The sequence below is a fragment of the Squalius cephalus genome (genome assembly GCF_949319135.1).
Source record: "Squalius cephalus genome assembly, chromosome: 13".
Taxonomy (NCBI): domain Eukaryota; kingdom Metazoa; phylum Chordata; class Actinopteri; order Cypriniformes; family Leuciscidae; genus Squalius; species Squalius cephalus.
In genome coordinates this window covers 37,601,209-37,624,622 of record NC_137134.1, presented here as the reverse complement: position 1 = coordinate 37,624,622, position 23,414 = coordinate 37,601,209, and the positions used below count along the sequence as shown (strand labels likewise).

Genomic DNA, 23,414 nt, shown 5'->3' with positions numbered 1-23,414 from the left:
AAACATAAAACAAAAGCGTGGTGTGGCATGAACTCTAAAACATGAACATAGACGTGACGCTTGCCAACCGTGGTTACAGTTAAACAAAACTTGACCAAGACACATGGCAAACATGAGGGCTTAAATACACACAAGACTAATGACAAGACATTGGACACCTGTGAACAATGAACCAATGACAACATGACACATCAGACAAGGGAACACATGAGCCATGTCCTTAGCCTTACAATGGACAGAAGAAAAGCTGCCTGAAAGTAGTGTGATATGTACAGACTCACAATCAGCTCTGCAAATTTTAGAAAGTGGAACATCCTCAGCAAGACAAGATATTTTAAATGAAACATTACAGAAGTTATATAGTATAACGCACTTAGGCGTAATGGTGAGTTTTATGTGGGTTCCAGCCCATGTTGGAGTAAAGGGGAATGAGGAAGCTGGTAAACTGGCAAAGGAGTCGTTGAAAGATCGTGAGATCAACATCAGAGTAGGCCTACAGACGAGTAAAGTGGAAATTAAGGGGCTGATTGGAACTGAAGTGAAAAAGAGATGGCGGAGGATATGGGACAATGAAATAAGATGAAGACATATGTATAGTATACTGTATGACTGTATAGCATCAAGAGTGTTGAAAACAGCGCCATCTTGTGGCAGGTCAAATTTACAGCAGTCATGTTTATGAGCAGCTGAGTGCACAGCGCCGTTGTTTTACTTAGATTTGAGTTTTATATTGTGTAGGTCTCCTGCTAACTGGCTAACTCACGTTATCACTGTCTTGCTGAAATACTGCTAATCAGCTGTGGACACGATTACCTAAAACTGTGTCTATTAATGCAGATCGTCTGTCGTTCTCACAACTCTGAGGAAAGATTTGTTTTGCCAATGTTTATGTTACATCAGATCATTCACGCTGGAGCTCGGCTAATGTACACGCAATGTTATTGATACAGTTTCCACGTGTTCACCGCAATATATTAGAAAAATACTCGGTAAATAAATTAGTACAAGTAAAATAATGTTTGTTGATGGACATGCACTTGTTAATGCTGATGGTGAGGAATTACAGTTGCAAAATCCCATAATGTCCCTCAAACTGAGTAGTGTATCACTGATGTTGTGTTGAAGAGGGCTCTGCCCTTTTCTCTTGTCCCCTGCTTTGTTGGAGGGGTTAATTCATGTATGTTACATGTCCAGCAGCAGCATGTCTTACATGCTCACAGCAATGTCTGTGAAGGGATTTGCAGTAGCAAATCTCAGTACTTGTTCTGCAGCAGCAGCGTAGCAGATCTATAACAACAGTAACAGTATTACTCAAAATGTGTCTGAAGACTATATTCAGCTGCTTACTTTGTCTTTCTGTCGGTCTGATACTCTATTCCAAAATATTATGTACAAACACTTTAGGTTTTTTTCAACATAAACAAAACAGATTAGTAAAAAGAATAGCCATTCAAGTCACACAGTAGTGCTACTGATTTTTCTCAGTCATCTTCTGTACCATTTAGGGGTGTAACGGTTCACAAAATTCACGGTTCGGTTCAATACGATACACTTGTGTCACGGTTCGGTACGTTTTCGATACAGCAAAAAGAAAGAAATGCCAGAGAATTTTTTTTATTTTTTTTATTAAAACTAACATAATAAAGTATGATATATATATATTTTTTTACTTTGAGCAATTCTAGTGATATACTGTGAATATATATATTTCTAGTGATATAGTGATGACTCTTCCTAGGAGCATATAAAACAAAACAGCTCTTTGGAAAAAATTAAATAGCCTAATTGTAACGATCACCAGCTGGAGCTGCCCTTGTGAGCCACCAGAGGGCAGTCCACATCAGACTATCCTATTCACTCACAAACTACAGTTCCCATAACTCACTGCCTGGACTCATCATCACTTATCACTGATCACATTCACCTGTACCTCATTCACTGATTGCATTCACCTGTCTCATCATCCTGTTAGTCTGTCTATATATACCTTGTTCACACTGCATGAAAAGACTCAAATCCGGCAATATCCGGGCATGGTAAACTCCTGTGTAATTTGATGTTTGCCGGATGTATGTGGGAGAAAACGGTTCAGAGTAACACGGAACAGTATATTTCCAGATAAACCCGGAAACCTCACATATGCGGACATATACAGGAATCCGTGAAATTTCACGGACATATACAGCTGAAACACTGCTGGGTGTGAGAGGACTGACAACTGTTAGGTGTGAAGACCTTTCATATGCTAATGACTGACACTAAAGGTGCTGGGTGTTCTCAGAGGGAGGGGTGGCAGGGGAGGACTTCAGGATTGAGAATTCAGAAATAAATAAATTAAGGTCCTGAAACAAAAAACCAACGTCAAAGAACTAGCAATGACTAAAGCCTACTCTAGGGTTGGTTCAAGTCGCCTGTGTCAGGGCCTTAAAACAACTGCATGAAGAAAGTATATCTTAATATATATATATATATATATATAAGACTAAAGACTAAAATAAACACCCTGTCTGAACAGTCACAAGAACATCTGAATATTTAATTAAATAAATTTAATTAAATAAACAAAGGAAATAAATAGAACAAATAAAGGAAAACGAGACAAACATTTCAGAATATCACATTTTATTGTGAAATTTTACAAATCGCATTGCAAAATTCATTGACACCATTATATGAGATCTGAACTGAGATGGACAATGACATCACGGTTTTCTCCAAAGTGGCGCTAATATAAAAAAAAAATATATATATATATATATATGCAAAAGCCTCTAAGTGCCATCTGAAATTTTCTTCTAGAATGATAATTTTTATAAAGCTTGTATATTTAAGTTAAGTAATTTCACTTAAATGACAATAAATAGGTAATTTGCATTGCCATCTAAGTGAAATTATTGACCTTAAATATACAAGCTTGATAAAAATGATCATTCAAGAGGAACATTTCAGATGGCACTTAGAGGCTTTTGCATCTGAACTCTTCATATATATATATATATATATATATATATATATATATATATATTTATTTTTTTTTATTTTTTTTTAAACATTAATCACCACTGAGCCTACTTTAGCTGGACTTGTGACGCTATTTTCTTCTGGAAACAAACTTTGTTGCATTATCTTCCTGTTATCTCTGCAAAGCTGCTTTGAAACAATCTGTATTGTAAAAAGCGCTATATAAAGGTGACTTGACATTTATTAAAAAGAAATTCAAATAAAAGGAAATATAATATAAAAAAGTCAGTTTAATATAAATAAAAAAGGCCTAAGGCACATATAGACCTAAATCTCAAACATTGTGCAAACGGGAATTACGACTGATACCTTTTCTTTTGTCTGACTTAACTGCACAAGTGATGTACTAAGTACACATCTCCCTGCAACACGTTCCACAGGTAGGAACGCTGCTGCAGAATCACTAGGTGTGCCCTGCAAACTCCATACCTCCACAGGGTTCCCAAAGAAATGCCTGTCTGGATGAGGGTGCAACCATGTAACCTTTGCAACAACATGCTGTAGAGTACATGTGTTAGTTCTTACACTGATTATAAGAAATCTTTTTATGATTCCAGGACGCAGCTCTGCATTTGGGTCTAGGACTGGTTCTTCAAAGCTGGATTCACTAGCACACCACTTAGCAGAAACACAAGCAGATCTTTCAGCTCTACAATTAATAACAGAAAGCGTCATTCCAAGATTCTTAACTTTAAGGCAAGTCTTTGCCAAACGTGCCACTTGGAGGACACAATCGGTAGGATATATTTTATGGTACATTAATAACAGAATATCCCTGTCAGATTCTTCTAGCACAACATCCTGGAATGGGAGCAACGGCTCAATATGGTCTACATTCTCTAAAAGAAGTGTTTCAGATGAGATATAGCAATACTGTTTTATATTCAACATGTCAGTGGCACCATTAAGAGACATGGAATCATTTTTTTTAATGCTAGGATGTTGATAAATTCATCACCAAAATCGCAAGGCAATGGCATTCGAAGCTGTTGGTTCTGTTGAAAATGCCTCATGATTTGAACTTCAATGTTTCTGTTGTTATTATGATACTGCCCTAACATTCCATTGAACCGTTCAAAAGAGAAGCACCAAAATGAATAGACAGGTCCGTAATCTAAAATGCAGTCTTTCAGATGTAAATGCAGATGCATGTTGGGTGTACATTTCAATGGTCCATAGAGTGCAACAAACTTAGACAAAAATGTCTGCAGATACTGGTCAGCTACTTCTAGCCTGTCTCTGGAGATAACCCTTGAGCATATGATTATGCATGCTTGTACAAAGTCAGACCACATACAATAATGCCTGTCTTCAATCAACCCCTTCAAACAAAACAGAGAATATATAGTAGTCCAATTTTTCCACTGATGAGCAGTAAATCCACTAAATCCAGAGGCAATTTTCCGAGGAATCCTTCCCACATCCTGAGGCACCTTTAAAGAGTCTATTCTTCTTTGTATTTCATCAAGTTTTTGGGTGTGTAAAACACCAAGCTCAATCCACAACCTGAATATGTGCCTGGCTGTTCCAAGAAGCAGATTGTGCATTGGATCAATAACTACAAACCTTATAGCATCGTAGTACTTGAGGTGAAAAAGTTCAGACCATCTTGCACCATATTGGGCTTCAAATCTTTTCTGGGCTGCCTTGGTTGTTGCCTTCTCAGTCATTTTAGCATACCGCTTATGTTCCTCTGAGGTGCGTGGGACCCATGAAGAACGGTCAAAGCCAGAGAAGTCGGTTTTTCCCCCAAATGTTGTCTTCTTGAATGTTTTGAGGCATTTGCTACATCCTATAAAACACACAAAACATAAGTGAATGGATACATACTAATAAAATGTAATAGAACACTATATGTGACGATAGAAGAAAACTGACCTCTTAATGCTCCATGGCCCACAAAGCCACCACACTTGCGGGAAGCTGGAATGTCTGATGAAAGGCAGAGAAGAGCAGCTCTGTAGACTTGGCACCCCAAGAATGAAGAATCCATTATGGCAACTCCCTCCCACAGTTCACGAAGTTCATCGACCAAAGGGTCAAGATAAGTGTTTATGTTGTTCTTTGGTTCTGTGGGTCCTGGTATAACTCCAACTAAAATCAAGTTTTCCTCCTTAAAACGTTCCTCACGTGGCAAATTCAAAACCACCAGATATATGACCCCTACTGAATATGGGGAATATTTGAATGGTTGATACCAATCAAGGTTCATCATGAGAGCAAAATTGTTTGCTTGTGCTAAAAAAGGTAGACCATTAACATATTGAAAGTCTGCCCAAATCTGTCCATCATATACATCTGCCATCACAGAGTTAGGAATTTGTCTTTGTCTCCAGGCCTCAGACTTTTTAAAAAACCCAGGCCTTTTTACCAAGGTCTCTAAAGATCGAGTTACTGACTTGTAACAATAGGTTTGCTTGGGGTACAGATATTCCTTGCCATTGAAGCTTGTCATCTTTTTCATTAAAAGAGTGCCACATTTCTTCCTCAAGTTAGATGCCTTGTGTGGATGTTTGTAGAATGGAACATATCCACATGTGTTACTGGTTTCTGAACCATCCCTGGTGATATGGAAAGACTCAGAAAGGGTATATGTTGTCTTACACTTGGGACAGGCCGCATATTCAGTGAAGTTGTCTCGGTTTACACTGGTATATTTTCTAAGTGAATATAAAGTCTTGGGAATCATACCAGCAAAATTGTTAATTGCATCAACACTGAGAATATTTCCAATGAGCCACATCAGTTGTCTGAGGCATAGCAGCAGTGCAGTGATGGCATTGTCTGAAATGTTGAACACTGCTTGCCAGGTTAAAAGCATCATTGCTAATAGCTTTACAAGTAACCGACCAGAGCCATCTCCTTTGGTATTATCTTCAGTGTTTTTATCTTCTGCACAACCCAAATGTTCAGTGTGCTGGTCATCTGTAAAGACTCGCTCTTCGTGGTCACTGTCATCATCTGAAGAAATTTCGCTGAGCTCCAAAAAAAGCCTGAGCTCGTTGCTGTCTTCATCTGAAATAATAATAAAGAGGAAAAACAGTTAATAAGAAAACAACTATAAGTATAATACATACACACATATACATACATATACATATATATGTGTGACCCGATCTGGCGAAATGAGTCGGAAGTCGCAACGTTCCATTTTAAGATATGGGCCGATAATGTGGAAAAACAATGAAGTAATAGATTTTTTAGTGTGCTAATTTCAAAGAACAGACTTTAAAAAATAATCTCCCAAAGTTTCGTAGTCCAGATAATTAAGTAAAAGTATTTAAATGACTATTCAAGTTTACAAAGTTTTACTAAATTAGCTGGAAATGAACATTGCAAAAGTTGTCAATGTTTTTTTTTTGTTCGTCAGCATTGTCACTGCGGAGTCGTGAATGCGGATTGACAACAGACCAGGAAGAGAATACAATGCTGAATAAAGTCGAAAAAGTTATTTTTGGGCCAAAATGTATTTTCGATGCTTCAAAAAATTCTAACAAACCCACTGATGTCACATGGACTACTTTGATGATGGCTTTATTCACGTTCTGGAGGTGGACAGTATACAGTACATACATTTTCAATGGAGGGACAGAAAGCTCTCGGACTAAATCTAAAATATCTTAAACTGTGTTCCGAAGATGAACGGAGGTCTTAAGGGCTTGGAGCGACATTAATGACATAATTTTCAATTTTGGGTGAAATAACCCTTTAATGTCTTTGGTCAAATTAAGCTGTAAAATAAATAGTTTATCCCTTTAAATGCAATGGATTTTGAAAGATAATAAAAAAAAAAAAAAAAAAAGGGCAAAAAATGTGTGTGTGCATTAATTTAAATGCGAGGAGAGTTACCTTCAGCAAAAGTTGAATTAAGATCTTGCGCTGAATCTTGGTTTTCATTTAAATGCATGTCTTCTTCAAATGTGCAGAAATTTCCATGCTCTTGGTTTCCAAAGTTCTCTGTAACAAAAAAGAACAATACAATGATTTGTAGCTACTCACTTATTTACAAATAAAAGCTATGTTAAATAAAAAGATTTACAAAAAATATCTGCAGCTATGACCAAAGTTGCAATGAATATAAGTTACAATGTATTAATAAGAATACTCATCATACTTAAAATATCACATAAACAAGGTTAATACTGACAATTTGGCCAAAATAACATATCGCATTAAAAACAAGCAAATCACTATATGAGTTGAGCGTTTATTTTGTGATAACTCTGATAACCAAAGCAGATCATGGACCTACACACTATCAACGCCAGGTAAAAGTAAAGAAATATACAAAAATACTATTATTTTTCTTATCATTTGGTTTTACATTCCAACAAAATAATTCATAACTTACCCAAGGGAATACCAGCATCATCCCAGTTCACATGTCTCATTTCGGGTGAATCACATTCAATGTCTTCCAACTCTGTGTCATGGTTTGTAGCAACTTTGATCCAAGCTCCATTGGAAAAAAAAACTTTTTTTGTGACGATAAAAATGTGCGTGTGAAACAAACTCGTTGCAGTGGTCGCAAAACCGCCGAGCTCTCTTTCTCTTATTGTCAGCAGCAGGTTGTCCTTCCATGTTGAAAGGTAATAACGTATACCCAGCTGCATCATATTTATTCACAAAATTAGATACACTTGCAGCGCGTCAAACCGAGGGCGTGGTTTGATTGAAAACAAGCTGCAAAAGTGGGCGGTTTGAGGTTTGAAATCCACCACTCACAACAGAGGTGGTGACGTTGTGGAGGTGCAACCAATAACATTAGTGTATTGCTTAAAGCGCGCGACAAATAAGTTAAAATGCCAGCCTTCTTTCCGGAAGCACAGAGAACGAATTTTATTGTTTTTTTCCGGTCGAGGTTTGGTGAACATGGCGTGTAGAAGGAATTTGAGCTTTTCTACTCCGTTAAATAGAGGCGAGCAAGCAGGTCCAAGCCCAGTCAGCGTTAATGAAATGATGAGGCAGATGATCTCCGGCCAGAATGCCATGGTTCGTCAGCTTACTTCTTTGATGGCGGAACAGCAGGCACAGACTGATCTTCTAAGAGAGGCTGTACAGCGTCTTGATACTCTTGAGCAAAAGTATGAGCAGCAACACAGAATTCATGAAGAACCATTCAATCTTTCGAAAAGAGTAAAAAGGGCACACAACGTGAGCATTGCGGTAAGTCCAGTTATTGTTATATAACGTGACTATTATAACTTAAACCATAGTAGTTTGCTTACAACTAGCCTGATATGTTTTTGTTTTTTTTTTGTCTCTTGCGGTTAAGTTACTGTGATGATCAAGCTTATTCAAACTGAAAATTAGTTTTGTGGTTCTTAGATTGTGAATCCATTTAGCAGCTAAATGCTTTATAATTTCAAATTTTACAGGAATCTGTAAGGCGCCTCCACAATTCAGAGAACAACCCACACAGATATGATCCACAAACCGGGTACGACTGCTTGTAATGTATACTGTAAATCTTAGTTTAATCTAATTAATAATCTATTTTAATAATCTAATATAGTTAACAACTATATGGATTGGAAATGCCAAAACTGTATTTCATTATTGATACCTGGAACTTTTCCCCTCAGACTAAATTCATCACACAACCTGGCTGTGACCACATACCTCTTTGAAGAGTTAAGGACAACTTTTTCAGATGTTGACCCTGAATGTGTAAAAGGTAATCTTAAAGATGTTGTAGTAATTTTTATGACCTCCATTTTACTTTTATTGGCATTACATTTAGTCATGATTTATTTAGCAGGTTGCAAGACATATTTTGAAACTCTGAGGAGGAAGTATTCTTTGGCACAGCCTGGAAAGGCAGAAAAAAGACACACTATGAAGAACATCGCAAAAAACCGGCAAAGAAAGAGACGGGTTAAGCAATTTAGCAATTTTTTTTCTATCTTCAAAATATAACTATCCTCTGTGTTTTAGTGGTTAAATTACTGTTATATTTTGCAGTTGCTGGAGACCAGGTCCAGGTTTGTACAAACCAACACTGAAAGGGACCTGTGGAAGACAGCAACAATAGAGTTGATGTCGGATGAAGATGATGCTATCGTTGCTGGAAGGCCAGTGTGGATGGTGAGGTCTCCACCCAACAGAAATGCAGATTTATCTACTCTTTGCCAGGTACTGCAAACAAGACTAGAGGCTGACCCACGCTACAAGGCACACCACCAGCGCATCATTGGAGATTGAAAAATGTTCAAAATTCTAAAAGTGTGAATCTCCAAATCCTCGTTTTGATCCTAAGGTTCACGGTTCGGTTATATTTTTCTTTTTTTTACTTTTTACTTTTTTTTCTTTTTTTTTTTTTTTTTAAAGCACAGGTTGCTATGCCATTTTTAGACTAGACTTTTATGCATAGGGGTAATTTGCGGGTGGGACGACTCTCCTAAGGTTGATATTGCCCCCACCGCTTTGAAACATCTTGCGACACGAATGTACCAGAATAAATTCATCACATAACCTGGCTCTGACCACTTACCTCTTAGAAGAATTAAGAACAACTTTTACAGATGATGACACTAAATGTGTAAAAGGTAATCTTAAAGATTTTGCAATCATTTTAATGTCCTCTGTTTTATTTTTATTGGTACTACATTTATTTATTGGTACATGATTTATTGAGCAGGTTGCAAGACGTATTTTAAGACTTTGTGGAGGAAATATTATTTGGCTCAGCCTGAAAAGGCCCAGAAAAGAAACCCTGAAGAACATGACAAAGAACTATCAAAGAAAGAGGCGGGTAAGTAAAAAAAAAGTAAATTTTTTTTTTTATAAATGTAACTATACTGTGTTTTAGTGGATAAATTACTGTCATGTTTTGCAGTTGCTGGAGACCAGGTCCCGGGTTTTACAAAACAACACGGAAAGGGACCTGTGGAAGACCACAACAATAGAACTGATGTGACTGACCACAGAGTTATCTGCTCTACCAGGTACTACAAACCAGAATAGAGGCTCAACCAACGCTATGTGGGCCAGCGCATCATTGAAGACTGAAAATGTTCAAAACACAAGTGTGTGTGTATATGTATGTCTACTTTAATTTCTATATTATTTGTTCTCATTTTATTAGCAGGTTGCAAGACATATTTTGAGACTTTGCGGAGAAAGTATTTGGCTCAGCCTGAAAAGGCCCAGAAAAGAAACTGAAGAACTGTCAAAGAAAGAGATGGGTAAGTTAAACTGGTTAAGCAGTTGTGTTTTTTTGTTGTTGTTTTTTTAAAAATATTTTTTATAAATGTAACTATACTCCTCTCTGTGTTTTAGTGGTTAAATTACGGTCATGTTTTGCAGTTGCTGGAGACCAGGTCCCGGGTTTTACAAAACAACACGGAAAGGGACCTGTGGAAGACCGCAACAATAGAACTGATGTGACTGACCACAGAGTTATCTGCTCTACCAGGTACTACAAACCAGAATAGAGGCTCAACCAACGCTATGTGGGCCAGCGCATCATTGAAGACTGAAAATGTTCAAAACTCAAGTGTGTGTGTATATGTATGTCTACTTAATTTATTTATATATATATATATATATATATATATATATATATATATATATATATATATATATATATATATATATATATATATATATATAAATTTGTTCGCATTTTATATTGTATACTTTGTATTGTTCCTATTTTGATGTCCATGTTGCTTATCTCCATGTTTTGTATTGTATTCCTTTACATCTCCTTACTTTAGAGGCATTTTGTTTACTTATTTCTTTTTCCCATGCATTTTAATGTTTATAATGCTCATTGGAATGTTCTTTTATTTATATTGTTTACTTGGAATATTTACGTATATTTTATTTATTTTTTTATTTATATAGATTTATTGTACTAATTTTATATTGTTTACTTTGTATATCTTTTTTAGACACTGCACTTTATTCCTTTACATCTTTGTCCTTTAAATACATTTGAACTTTTTTCTTTAATTTCTTTTACCAAATCATTTTATAATGTTCTTTGGAATGTTCATTTTATATTGGTTTTCTTTCTTTGAAATGCCCTTGTTACTTCATACACTTTTTTTTTTCTTTTTTTTTTCTATACCTTAATAAACATTTCTCAGACTCTCATTGTTCCTTGTGTGTGTTTTTAAAATTATATTTGAATGTATTAAAATTGGGGGAAGGGGGGTTTAGTGTATACTGAGCAATATCTGCATAGCTGGCCTATAACCAATCAAATCACTGTGCAATAAGGCCTAGGGTGGGCTATGTTCTAAAAGTAACCAATCAAATCACTTTCCTGAGTTTTCAATGTGTCCTGTCCTCCAATAGTGGTCTGGGTAAAGGGAGTGGTTTTAAAAGAAAAGGACCAATAGGGGGGAAGGCCAAAAGGTGCACAAAGGTGTGAAAATGTTCTCTTGAAAAAACCTTTGAGGGATTACTTGCCATGGCAACAAATGGCTGTAGCACGGGAGTATACGTCCACAACATACATCCGATTTGGTATCATTTCGGATGTATACGGATGTATACAGACCCATGGAATTTGAGCTATCCGGCCAGTATACTCCCGGATTCTTCCTAATTCCAGCAGTGTATATAGGAGTATACTGGTCCGGATACACCTCTTTTCATGCAGTGTCATTCATTCACTCACCGCGAAGTCTTGTTAAGTGTTACACTGCTATTCTGAGCGTTTCCCTGGTTGTCTTGTTTCTTGTTTTTGGATATCTTGCCCTGTTTCCTGGATTACTCTCTTGCCTCTGGTCCCTGGATTACTCTCTTGCCTCTGGTCCCTGCCTGTTTTGTTTGTTTGTTTGTTTCTTTGTTTTGGACTGCTTTCCTGTGTATGACCCTAGCCTGTATGTTGGATTACGCCTCTGGATTGCCCCACAAAATAAAGCTGCATTTGGATCTCCTACTTCGTGTCTCTGAGCAGTACGTGACACTAATATTGTAGTAGGCTAATTAAAAAAAAAGGCCTATTTTAGTTCAGATTTACATTTGAGGGCAGCAATTGTATTCATAATGTCAAAATAAAACCGACGTAATGTTACTTGAAGGCATTATGCCTACTATTCCTGCCAAACTTCCATTGTTGCAGTTACTACAGTAAATCCATGGTGAATGTTGCAGATCTGTGGACACTGGATAGTTCATTCATGGCACAATGTTTCTTCCTGGTTTCCACGTCAGCACTGTTTGATCCGTTAATAACGGAGAAATGTGAATGTTTCTCACTAGATCTCGTAGGAGTTGCAGCGATGTTATTACTTCTGTGGCGAATTCAAATGCTTTCTTTACTGGATCTCTTATTAGCGCTGTGTAGTAACAGTGTCACATGATCACGATCGGCTCGCGCTGCACTGGTCCAAACTGATAAACGGTCCTTTAACCACATAATAACGAGCAGTTTCGTTCCGCTTGCATTACGTTTGCCAATTGATGTCGGCTTGCCACGCGCGACCCGCCTACATTTGAAATAACGAAATTTTGGTCGGCAGGAAAAATGGTCCAACGAACCGTTCAGTTTGAAAATGCGTACCGAACACTGAACCGAAGCCTCGTACCGAACGGTTAAATACGAATACGCGTATCGTTACACCCCTAGTATCATTACACTGTAACTATTATCACTTTGCCTGCCAGCGTTTAAAAAAAAATGTTGCCATCCAGTGCCACCATTTTTGATACTTTCTGATACTACTTTTTGATCAGAAGATTCTGTACTCTTTTAGAAGATGCTTAAAAGCGCCAGCCCCCCATATAACAATGAAAGCATGGAAAGCTAGAAAATCTGTCAATGGCAGAGAAAGAGTTAAAGGATTAAATAGTTGTTTATGAGCATATTCAAGGTATTATCCAGAAAAAAAGACTTTGACAAACCTCCTCCATCACTTCCTGTTTTTTTGTTCTCGTTGAGTTTTCCATCCTCGTTGTGATCATAATCCTCCTCCTCTTTGTCGTCTCCTCGAACTGAACCTCCAGATCTGCTCGGATCTCCATCCACTGGTGTTCCTTCACCTCCAGCCTCATACATGTCACAGACGAGAAATTCTTCATGTTCTTCCTGGAGTATCTTCTCTGTCCTTCTGATCATCTCAGAGCGCCATCCTGGGTTTATTGCATCAAACTGAAGATGTCTTCCTCCACACTCCTTTATTAAATTCTGAATAGCATTATTTACAGTCTTGTAAATCATGTATGTGCGTGTCTCTTCATCAGTAGTCAGCACTATAGTGTGTTTAATGGCCTTCTCACTGAAGAGGTTCAGCACAGTTCTCACTCTTCTCAGGTCCTCATCACTGAAGTCCTTAAACTGCAGGACGAGTAAAATCACATGAGGTCCTGGAGCAGACCAAGACACACACTCTCTCACTCTCTGTGTGATCTGATACTGTGAGAGATGTGGCTGAAGCAGGGGAGAACTGTTGATGACTGAGATGTGTCTCTCTTCCACCGTTCCACTGATTTTCTCACTCTGCTGCTGTAAATAAGTGGAATGAGCTTCACTGTGAAACGCTGTTGTTCCCAGTATGATGTTTCCCACTCTGCAGTTTTCTGACACATTCTTTCCCAGCAGAACAATCCTCACTAAAAAAAGAGCACAGACACACAAAATGCAATAAAAAAGCACTGCACAATAATCCCTGTAGAATTTCATATTAGAAATTCTACAAGAGCAAAGAAAATTAACATACTGGCACTATGAAAATATGTCAGTAGTCTGGCTTAATATTTCAACCAGATTTCACACAAGATGTAATAATGTTAAAATATCAAGTAACCCTTTCAGAAGCTTTAAGAACATCTATAAAAAAAATTTTTTTTAATTTATTTAAAACTTATGAGCAATCAACATTTTTTTTATTGATTTTTGTGGCATAAAATAAGCCAATATTCTGATGCAAGGCAAGTTTATTTATATAGCACATTTCATACACAATGGCAATTCAAAGTGCTTTACATTAGAATAAATTAAAATAATAAAAAGAAATAAGAATAATTAAAACAGTTTAGAAAAATAAAATACAGTTTAGTACAGTACAGTACAGTCGGACGAACAGCTGCACAGTGCTCATTCAGTAAATGCATAGCTAAACAGAAGTGTTTTGAGTCTGGATTTGAATGTGACTACAGTAGGAGCACATCTGATCTCCTCTGGAAGCTGTTCCAGCATAATAGCTAAAAGCAGACTCGCCATGCTTAGAGTGAACTTGGTATTTCTAGCTGATATGATCCTAGTGATCTGAGTGATCTGTTGGGTTTATATTCAGTGAGCATATCTGCAATGTATTGAGGTCCTAGGCCATTGAATGATTTATATACCAGTAATAATACTTTAAAATCAATCCTAAATCTAACTGGGAGCCAGTGTAGACCTGAGGACTGGTGTGATATGTTCATATTTTCTGGTTCTGCTCAGAATCCTGGCGGCAGCGTTCTGTATGAGCTGCAACTGTCTTATGGTCTTTTTGGGAAGGCCAGTGAGGAGTCCATTACAGTAATCCACCCTGCTGGTGATGAAAGCATGCACGAGTTTCTCTAAGTCTTGTCTGGAAACAAAGCATCTAATTCTTGCAATATTTTTCAGATGATAGTATGCTGATTTAGTTATTGCTTTGACATGACTACTGAAACTAAGGTCTGACTCTAGTGTCACACCGAGATTCCTGACTTGATTTTTAGTTGTTTGACCCCTAGAGTGAAGGTATGCGTTCACCTTGAGAACTTCATCTTTGTTTCCAAACGCAATGACTTCAGTTTTGTCTTTGTTTAACTGAAGAAAGTTTTGACACATCCAACTGTTGACTTCATCAATGCATTGGCACAGGGAGTCAATGGGGCTGTAATCGTTAGGCGATAGGGCTAAGTAGAGCTGTGTGTCGTCTGCATAGCTGTGGTAAGAGATTTGGTTCTTTCTCATTATTTGGCTCATTGGGAGCATATACAGGTTGAACAGGAGTGGCACAAGAATTGAGCCTTGAGGGACTCCGCATGTCATGGATGTCCATTCAGACTTATGGTCTCCTATACTCACATAATAACCTCTCCCATCTAAGTATGACCTGAACCATTTTAGGACTATCCCAGAAAGCCCCACCCAGTTTTCCAGCCTGTCCAGAAGTATGTTGTGATCGACAGTGTCAAATGCAGCACTGAGGTCGAGTAGTACCAGCACTGATAATTTGCCTGAATCAGTATTTAAGCGAATATCGTTTATTATCTTTATGAGCGCTGTCTCTGTGCTGTGGTGCGGTCGGAAACCAGATTGAAAATTGTCAAAGTATCCATTCAAGCTCAAGAATTTGTTCAGCTGATTGAAGACAACTTTTTCAATGATTTTGCCTATGAAAGGAAGATTTGAGATCGGTCTATAGTTGCTTAATATGGTCTTATCCAGATTGCTCTTTTTCAGGAGGGGCTTGACAACTGCAGTTTTCAGGGAGTTTGGAAAACTCCCAGAGCGAAGTGAGACATTTACCACTTCTAGGAGATCTGCTTCTAAACTGTTTAACACACTTTTGAAAAATGATGTGGGAAGTGTGTCAAGAGCACAGGTTGATGTTTTAAGGTGCTGTACGGTTTCTTCCCAAATTTTGCCATCAATTTCTTTGAAATCAGACATAGTAACTACTTTCTCAGGCGGTTTGATCTGTCTGGCCCCAGTGCAACTCAAGGATGTGCTGATCACCTTTCTGATATTATTGATTTTCTCAGAGAAGAAAGAAGCAAACTCACTGCACTTGCTGTCTGAGAGCATTTCACTGGGAATCTGGCTTGGGGGGTTTGTCAGTCTCTCTACAGTAGCAAAAAGAGTGCGTGTGTTGTTTAAATTGCTGTTTATAATATTTGAGAAGAAAGTCTGTCTAGCTTTGCCTAGTTCCATATTGAAAGCATGAAGGCTGTCTTTGTAGATGTTATAATGGACTACAAGTTTTGTCTTCCGCCACATGCGCTCTGCTTTTCTGCATTGTCTTCTCATATTTTGCACTGCTGTTGAGTTTCTCCAAGGTGCTTTTTGTCTGCCACTCTTCTTCCTGACTTTAACAGGAGCAATATCATCAATTACACTTTTAACTTTTGAGTTAAAAGAATCAAGGAGAAAATCAACAGAGTCTGCAGATATGCTTGGTGTTAAGGATATAGCCTTCATAAATAGTACACTAGTGTTCTCATTTAAGCATCTCTTCCTGACAGACACAGATCTAGCTTCAGTGGCAGGAGAGATCAATATATCAAAATGAAACAGTCAACCAAACATATAAAAAGTTATTCTGCCTATTTAATTGGTCTGTTGTACAATATAAAGGGCAAGCTGTGCCGCACACAGTCCTACTTGTTATTCCAAACATTTCCCTAAATTACCCAATCGAGTTTTTTGTTGTTGTTTTTTTACATATTAATGAACTTAAACAAGTGACATAAATGAATGAATGAATAATTCAAGACAAGAAAATTCTGATTTCATGATCAATATACCTGCCTACAACTGCTGCTGTGTCTGCCAGTGTTTGAGTCATGCACATAACCTCGTGTGTATTGACAATTCGTGCGCACGGTCACGGTAATGTTAAGCCATGTCACAAAAATAATTTAATTATAATTTAAAGCTATAATTTAAAGCGAAAGTGAAAGTAAGCGCGTTGGACTCACGTATCTCTCTCATTACAATCAAAATGTTTCAACATTCGCAATGTATTTGGATGCTAAACTATTCTTTATTATAGGTTTTGTACTTCACTCACATTCCAATATCCCAAAAAATCATCCTCTTCACACGCGCAAAAATGTGCTTGGAAACATCACAGTGGAGCGGTGTTTACCGTGAATGTACGAAGTGTACTACTGACTATTTAGAGCAGTGTAATATTTATATGTTCGGTTGACTATATTATTACTATATTTTATTAAGGCTATAATGAACAGGCTGCGATGTCAAGATTGCAATGCTGGAATATGTTGTGTGTGTGTGTGTGTGTGTGTGTGTGTGTGTGTGTGTGTGTGTGTGAGTGTGTGAGTGTGTGTGTTTGCGTGTGTGGAAACATAAAAACATACTACGTCATGTTTAGGGTTGGGTACCGAGACCCGGTTCCAATAGGGAACCGGTTCCGACGTAAACGGTAGTAACCAGACCGAATAAGAACGAAACTTTCGGTGCCTGACGTTTTTTACCGCCCCCTATAAAACATCTCGCGGCACGAATGATCCAATAATAAAACATCTCCAGTAAACCAGCAGAGCGAGCATTAATTTAGTTCGTTTGTTAAATAAGAGGCGATCTGGCGCTGAAATGCGTTTTTTAAATCAAGTGATCAAAGTGCTCGTTGCCGCTGCGATCAGTGGCGCGGATACAGTGTTTTCTCTAGTGGCTCGCGCACACCGCACTGTCACTCGGACGCGCGCTTAATTGCGGAGATCGATCTATTTATGAGGCGCCGTCTATATGATTATGTGCGCGGAGAGTTTGTGTGTGTGTGTGTGTGTGTGTGTGTGTGTGTGCTCGCGTCTCAGATGAGTATGCGCGGAGAGTTCCGCGCGTCTCGTGTGTGTAGAGTTTGCGTGTTTGTGCGTGAGCGACTTTAGATGTGATGTTGAGCATTTCATATTAGTTTGAGCATTCAGCAGTATGTATGACTACTTAGTAGGCCTATGTGTATGCAAGGGTTTCATATGTGTGTGAATGAAGTTTGATTTAAAGGGATACTCCACTTTAAAATGAAAATTCTGTCATCATATACTCACCCTCATGTTGTTTCAAACCTGTATGAATTTCTTTCTTCTGCTGAACAGAAAGGAAGATATTTAGAATAATATCAGTAACCAGACAGTTTCTGGTCTCATTTACTTCCATAGTATTTTTTTTCCTACTAGCCTATGGAAGTCAATGAGACCAGAAACTGTCTGGTTACTGATATTATTCTAAATATCTTCCTTTCTGTTCAGCAGAAGAAAGAAATTCATACAGGTTTGAAACAACATGAGGGTGAGTATATGATGACAGAATTTTCATTTTAAAGTGGAGTATCCCTTTAAGCCCTAGACGACGCCTATCTATTCATTCTGGTGAAATCACAAAATATAATGGACACAAAGTGTCCCTGCTTGATATACAACCACTGATGAGCATAATCGTAAAAAAAAAAAAAAAAAAAAAAAAAAAAAAAAACTACGAATGCGGATTAGAACCCAAAACCTCTGACACGCCTGACTAAAGTTCAAGTTCAGCTGCCAGTGTTCCTCTTCGGATAAGTCTAATATTTTAATGCCAACTGCAAATCTTGCATATCAAGTATGAAGTATATCAATATCAAGTATATTTATATGAGGCTATACTGTGTGTGTTAAATATTTCTGCTCAGTGTCAGATATTTCTCTGTTTTGTAAAAGTCATAATATGAGAAGACAAAATTTTGATGTTAACTCAAGTGTTTTCGGCTACATCAGTAGCCTTTTAAACGGCACAATTTTTCATTTAATCAGAAATCAGAAAATCTTTTTCAGAAAATCAAACACACACACACACACACACACACACACACACACACACACACACAGAGGTATTATTTTTTTGATAAAGTGTGTGCGGTTTAGTTTTGTTAAGTACCGTTTCAAGAACCGTTTAAGCACCGGAACCGTTTGAAAAATACCGAGTAGGTACTGGTATCGGATAAAACCTAACCAATACCCAACCCTAGTCATGTTCATTCAAGACATCATTCAAACTGCAAACTCATTCAAAGTGTTGCAAAACGTTGGAGGATATTTTGCAAATAATTTATTTAATATGTTTTGTGGCAGTTTGTTTTTAGAAGTTTCAAAGAGTTAGTAAAAGAGTAAAGAAAAAGTTAACTTTTTTTTTTAAGTATCTATTTTTTATTAAGTATTTATTTTGTATTAATACATAACCTCATTGTATTAATTTATAATGTAACATTATAGAGTGACATTTGTGTCAATAATCGTCAAGCACAGGTGACTGTATGTTAAATTTCTGCTGGTTTAACTCTTTTTTTTTATCTCATCTTATTTTTTGCACATACTAATAAGGTATTAAAAGGGTGTTTACAGAGTTTGTTTTTTTAATACCACCGTCATCTTACATTTAAAAGCTAAGCATTTTTTTACGTTAAAGGAACACTCCACCGTTTTTTGAAATAGGGCTTATTCACCTTCTTTCCTACATTTAGATAGGTGGGCAAATGCATTTTTGTCTCAGTGCATGCATTGTTTTAGTTTGACAGGGTCGGCGCTAGCTTAGCTTAGCATAATGAATGGAATCCTTTGTTGCCAGCTAGCATGTCCTGAGTAAAAGTGATATAAAAAATAAAATAAAAACACCTAATTACTTCTTGTGGCCTGCGTATTCACAACGAGTACAAATAGCGATGCAGATTAACACTAGGCGATTTCCTAGACAGATATTGACTTATATATTAAGGACTATATTAGGGGGAAGCACAGGCGAAGCACTGCTACTTGGGCGTGATATCTCTGCGCCCAAGTAGCAGTGCTTCGCCCTAATATAGTCCCCAAGTCAATATCTGCATAAGAAATCGCCTAGTGTTAATCTGCATCGCTATTTGTACTTGTTGTGAATACGCAGGCCACAAGAAGTAATTAGGTGGGTTTTTTTCAATTTTTTATATCACTTTTACTCAGGACATGCTAGCTGGCAACAAAGGATTCCATTCATTATGCTAAGCTAAGCTAGCGCCGACCCTGTCAAACTAAAACAATGCATGCACTGAGACAAAAATGCATTTGCCCACCTATCTAAATGTAGGAAAGAAAGTGAATAAGCCCTATTTCAAAAAACGGTGGAGTGTTCCTTTAAAGGTGAACTAAGTAACTTTTTTACCTTAACTGAACAGCTTCGGAGTCATTGGAATGGTTATATTACTTATTTCGGGTTGAATGGTGGTCATTTCGCACCCCCCTGGTGCTCGTGAGCGGAAAATACGCACTTGCAACTTTGAGCCGGCGGGCCGCCGGCCGCCGCGTCAGGAAGTCTCGCGTGATATCAGGTCTCGCGATGTAAACAATTGCTTTACGGCCAAAAGAAATCTGCTAAAATGCTGTCATTATTGCGCTCCCTCACGCTGTCCGAACCCGAATGAAGAAGACGTTTTAAAGAATGTCCCATCTGCTTTGATGTCGTTGATCTACTAGCCTCTGGTGTCTGAGAATCACCAACGAGTTTTTACAACAGTGTTGTCAAATATCTATTCCGAAGCTGTGGGGGGAGCTCTAGAGAGAAACCTGCAAGCAAAAAGCGAGAATACAGCGAAGAAATCCCGAAGCTACTGAGTGCTGCTTTAAGTGTTTTAGAAGGTCCCATTATGATGCCATTAGCTGTTTTAGCAGCTACTGCCATCTAGTGGTTCTCAGACAGCCGTGTGTGTGTGTGTGTGTGTGTGTGTGTGTGTGTGTGTGTGTGTGTGTGTGTGTGTGTGTGTGTTTGTGTGGATGGAATGAAAGTGTCAAAATTTCAGATGAATCAAATAGTATCGACTCAGAAATGCACATCTTCTTTGTTGCATGTGCAAATTATGATATGCTAATACAAAAGAAAACATTTGTATTCACAAATAAGTCTCTATTTGTACATATTGCTGTACATTCATTTAATTATCGTTTCTCTGTGCCATTATCGTTATAGTTGTGGTGTGATCTCTGCTATTCTTTAATATTGAGAACAATTTTTAGAACTATATCTTTATCGTTATCTTTATAGTTATCATCCTTGGTGTGAACGGGCCTTTTTCCATTATGTTTCATTAAAGGAACACATACATGTTTTAAGTTGACACATCTTAATATCACTGCCATTGATTTAATTCACTTACTGTCAGGACGATCAAACATTGGACTTCTTCTGCCTGCTGCTGGAAGAAAATCACACACACACACACACGCACACGCACGCACGCACACACACACACACACACACACACACACACACACACACACACACACACACACACAGAGGTCTTTAATCAGTGAACAATTACACACTTAACACAATCATACAAAAATATATAATTTTATCACCAATTAAATGATAGTCATCTCATCTTCACAAACAAACCACTATTTACACACCATTTGTACATTCAACCATGTTCCCTGTGGTTTATATATATATATATATATATATATATATATATATATATATATTCTACCCTTATTCTTTATTCAAGTAATACTGTAAACAGACAATAACATTATACATAGTGTCAATTTTCTAAAAGATCAGGGGCTTTTAAAGTCGGCATGAAATCAAATTTGACAAATCTTCTTTTTATATGTAATATTGTAGTGTTTATTATAAATGATTTATCTGTGCACTTCATTATTTTTTTAAAATTCATGTACCCTTATAATCTTTAATCAAATACATTACCCTACCATCCCCCCTCGAAACGACCTCTCTTCTCTTTCGGTCACGTGCAATGGCGAAAGGGTGCGGCCAGAGCTGATGAGGGTGCGTCTATCGGTGTCTGTCTCGTTTCTGCACCGCCTCTCAGAGAAACCTGTCAGGCATTCAAATCTGCCTCAATTTTGTTTGCAACGCCCAACCTCCAACGATCCAATCAATTCCCCGAAGGACGAAATCAAGCCCCGCCCTACATTTTTTTCTAATTTCAGCAGCCGTTACACTCGGATATACGTCACAACAAGGAAAAAATGACAATCTCAACTTCCGTTTCATGCCGACTTTAACAATTATCAGGGGCTTAAGCCACCAAGTTAGGAGAGAACAATGCGTCTGTTTTTATCTTCTGAATCTGATCTATTCTGAGAAGTGTCTTAAGTCCGCGGTCTTTTGCTTCACATTTAACAGCGCTCATTATAATCATAGACAGTGATTATAATCGATCTTCATGAGGAGCTAATGCTAATATAATCACTATTGCTAATGCGCGCGGTGCCTGGGCCTGGCCTAATTGACTCCTCCCCCATCAAGACCATTATTTTTAAAACAGCATTTCATTTTCTTATTTTTTTATTTTATTTTAATGACTTTTTATTTTCATGAAAGTGACACTGAGTGTATAAATATTAAATATAATAGAGATAATAAAGTACTGCAGTGCAGTCGCATTGCACAATGTTCTCATTGGTCTTTATCCCCTTACCTGACAGGGATCACTGGTGATCCCAGATTATTTTAGTTCAAAATATGTTTGAGCTTATATATCTCAATATTAATAACAGTCTGGTTAATTTTGAGTCTTGAACTATAAACTCTCAAGGGTTGGCTTTCTAAATGTATGTGTGTTATGTTTCTATTCAGAATTACTTATGAGCAGTAACCTTTTTATTTTGGGCATTTCATGTATGCAGCACTTGCCAAAATTGGGGGTGATGAGCAAGGGGTTAAGCCCAAAAAATTAGGGGACAATTGTAATTGGTTCAAAGGATTAAAGCAGTTATAGCCACCCGTCCCACCCGCAAATTACGCCTATGCATAAATCTACACAAGCTCCGATTGAGGGAGCCTATGCAGTGTTCACTTCTGATCGAGCCTCCGAAATGTAATGTAACTGTATGTATATTTACGAATCTGAACGCATTTTGTCCAGTAGTGAACTTCAATAATCACGTGTTCAGGGAGAAGTGAACACTGCATAGGCTCCCTCAATCGGAGCTTGTGTAGATTTATGCATAGGCGTAATTTGCGGGTGGGACGGGTGGGACATGTCCCCACCACTTTTTGCTAAGGTCGATATTGTCCCCACCACTTTTGAAACATCTCGCGGCACGAATGTACCAATACAAATAAATAAAACATCTCCAGTTAACTAGCAGAGCATTCATTTAGTTCGTTTGTAAGAGGCGATCTAGCACTGAAATGTGTTGTTTTTGAAATCAAGTGATCAAAGTGCTCGTTGCCACTGCGATCAGATACAGATACAGACACAGGCGCGGATACTGTGTTCTCTTGTGGCTCGCGCACAGTCTTCACTCGGACGCGCGCTTCAATCCGTTGTGGAGACTCTCTATTCGTTCCGGTGAAATTACAAAACAAAATGCATACAAATGTATGCTTGCCTGATATACAACCACTGATAAACATAATCGGTTTTAATGAGAAAAAAAAAAAAACCTATACGAGTGCGGATTAGAACCCACAACCTCTGACACGCTTGGCAAAAGTTCTACCACCGGACCATTTCAATACACATATTTTTAACGGATTTACCCACACCGACATATATTAAAACTCATTAAACGACAAATTAAACACATGCACTATTTAAATCGATTGCTGGACATCGTAATGTTATTGTACATACATCGATTTATGATTTAGCATTCATGAATACGCCCCACCCCACCCCCCCCCCCCCGTTTTTTTAAAAAAAACCGTCCCACCCACTTTTTAAAACAAAGTTACGCCACTGGATTTA

The 23,414-nt window shown here is 37.8% G+C and overlaps 2 protein-coding genes and 1 long non-coding RNA gene across 3 annotated transcripts in view; 1 reads left to right on the top strand and 2 right to left on the bottom strand.

The window, feature by feature from the left end:
• The window catches only part of LOC307170064 (uncharacterized protein), a 274,875-nt gene that overhangs the window by 145,003 nt on the left and 106,458 nt on the right, over positions 1 to 23,414 (top strand). The window lies entirely within an intron of this gene.
• LOC307170050 (uncharacterized protein) overlaps positions 1 to 23,414 on the bottom strand; it is an 82,534-nt gene that overhangs the window by 58,732 nt on the left and 388 nt on the right. The window contains exons 2-3 of the mRNA XM_079891045.1: positions 20,847 to 20,882; positions 12,883 to 13,590 (exon numbers count right to left, since the gene is read on the bottom strand). Of these exons, the coding sequence (XP_079747171.1) occupies positions 12,883 to 13,590; positions 20,847 to 20,882 (744 nt within the window). The remainder of the gene's footprint in view (positions 1 to 12,882; positions 13,591 to 20,846; positions 20,883 to 23,414) is intronic.
• Positions 3,048 to 7,811, bottom strand: LOC307170157. Its single transcript, XR_013823305.1, has 3 exons — positions 6,871 to 7,811; positions 4,900 to 6,036; positions 3,048 to 4,813 (listed from the first exon to the last, which is right to left on the bottom strand). It is a non-coding gene; the product is annotated as an uncharacterized lncRNA (long non-coding RNA).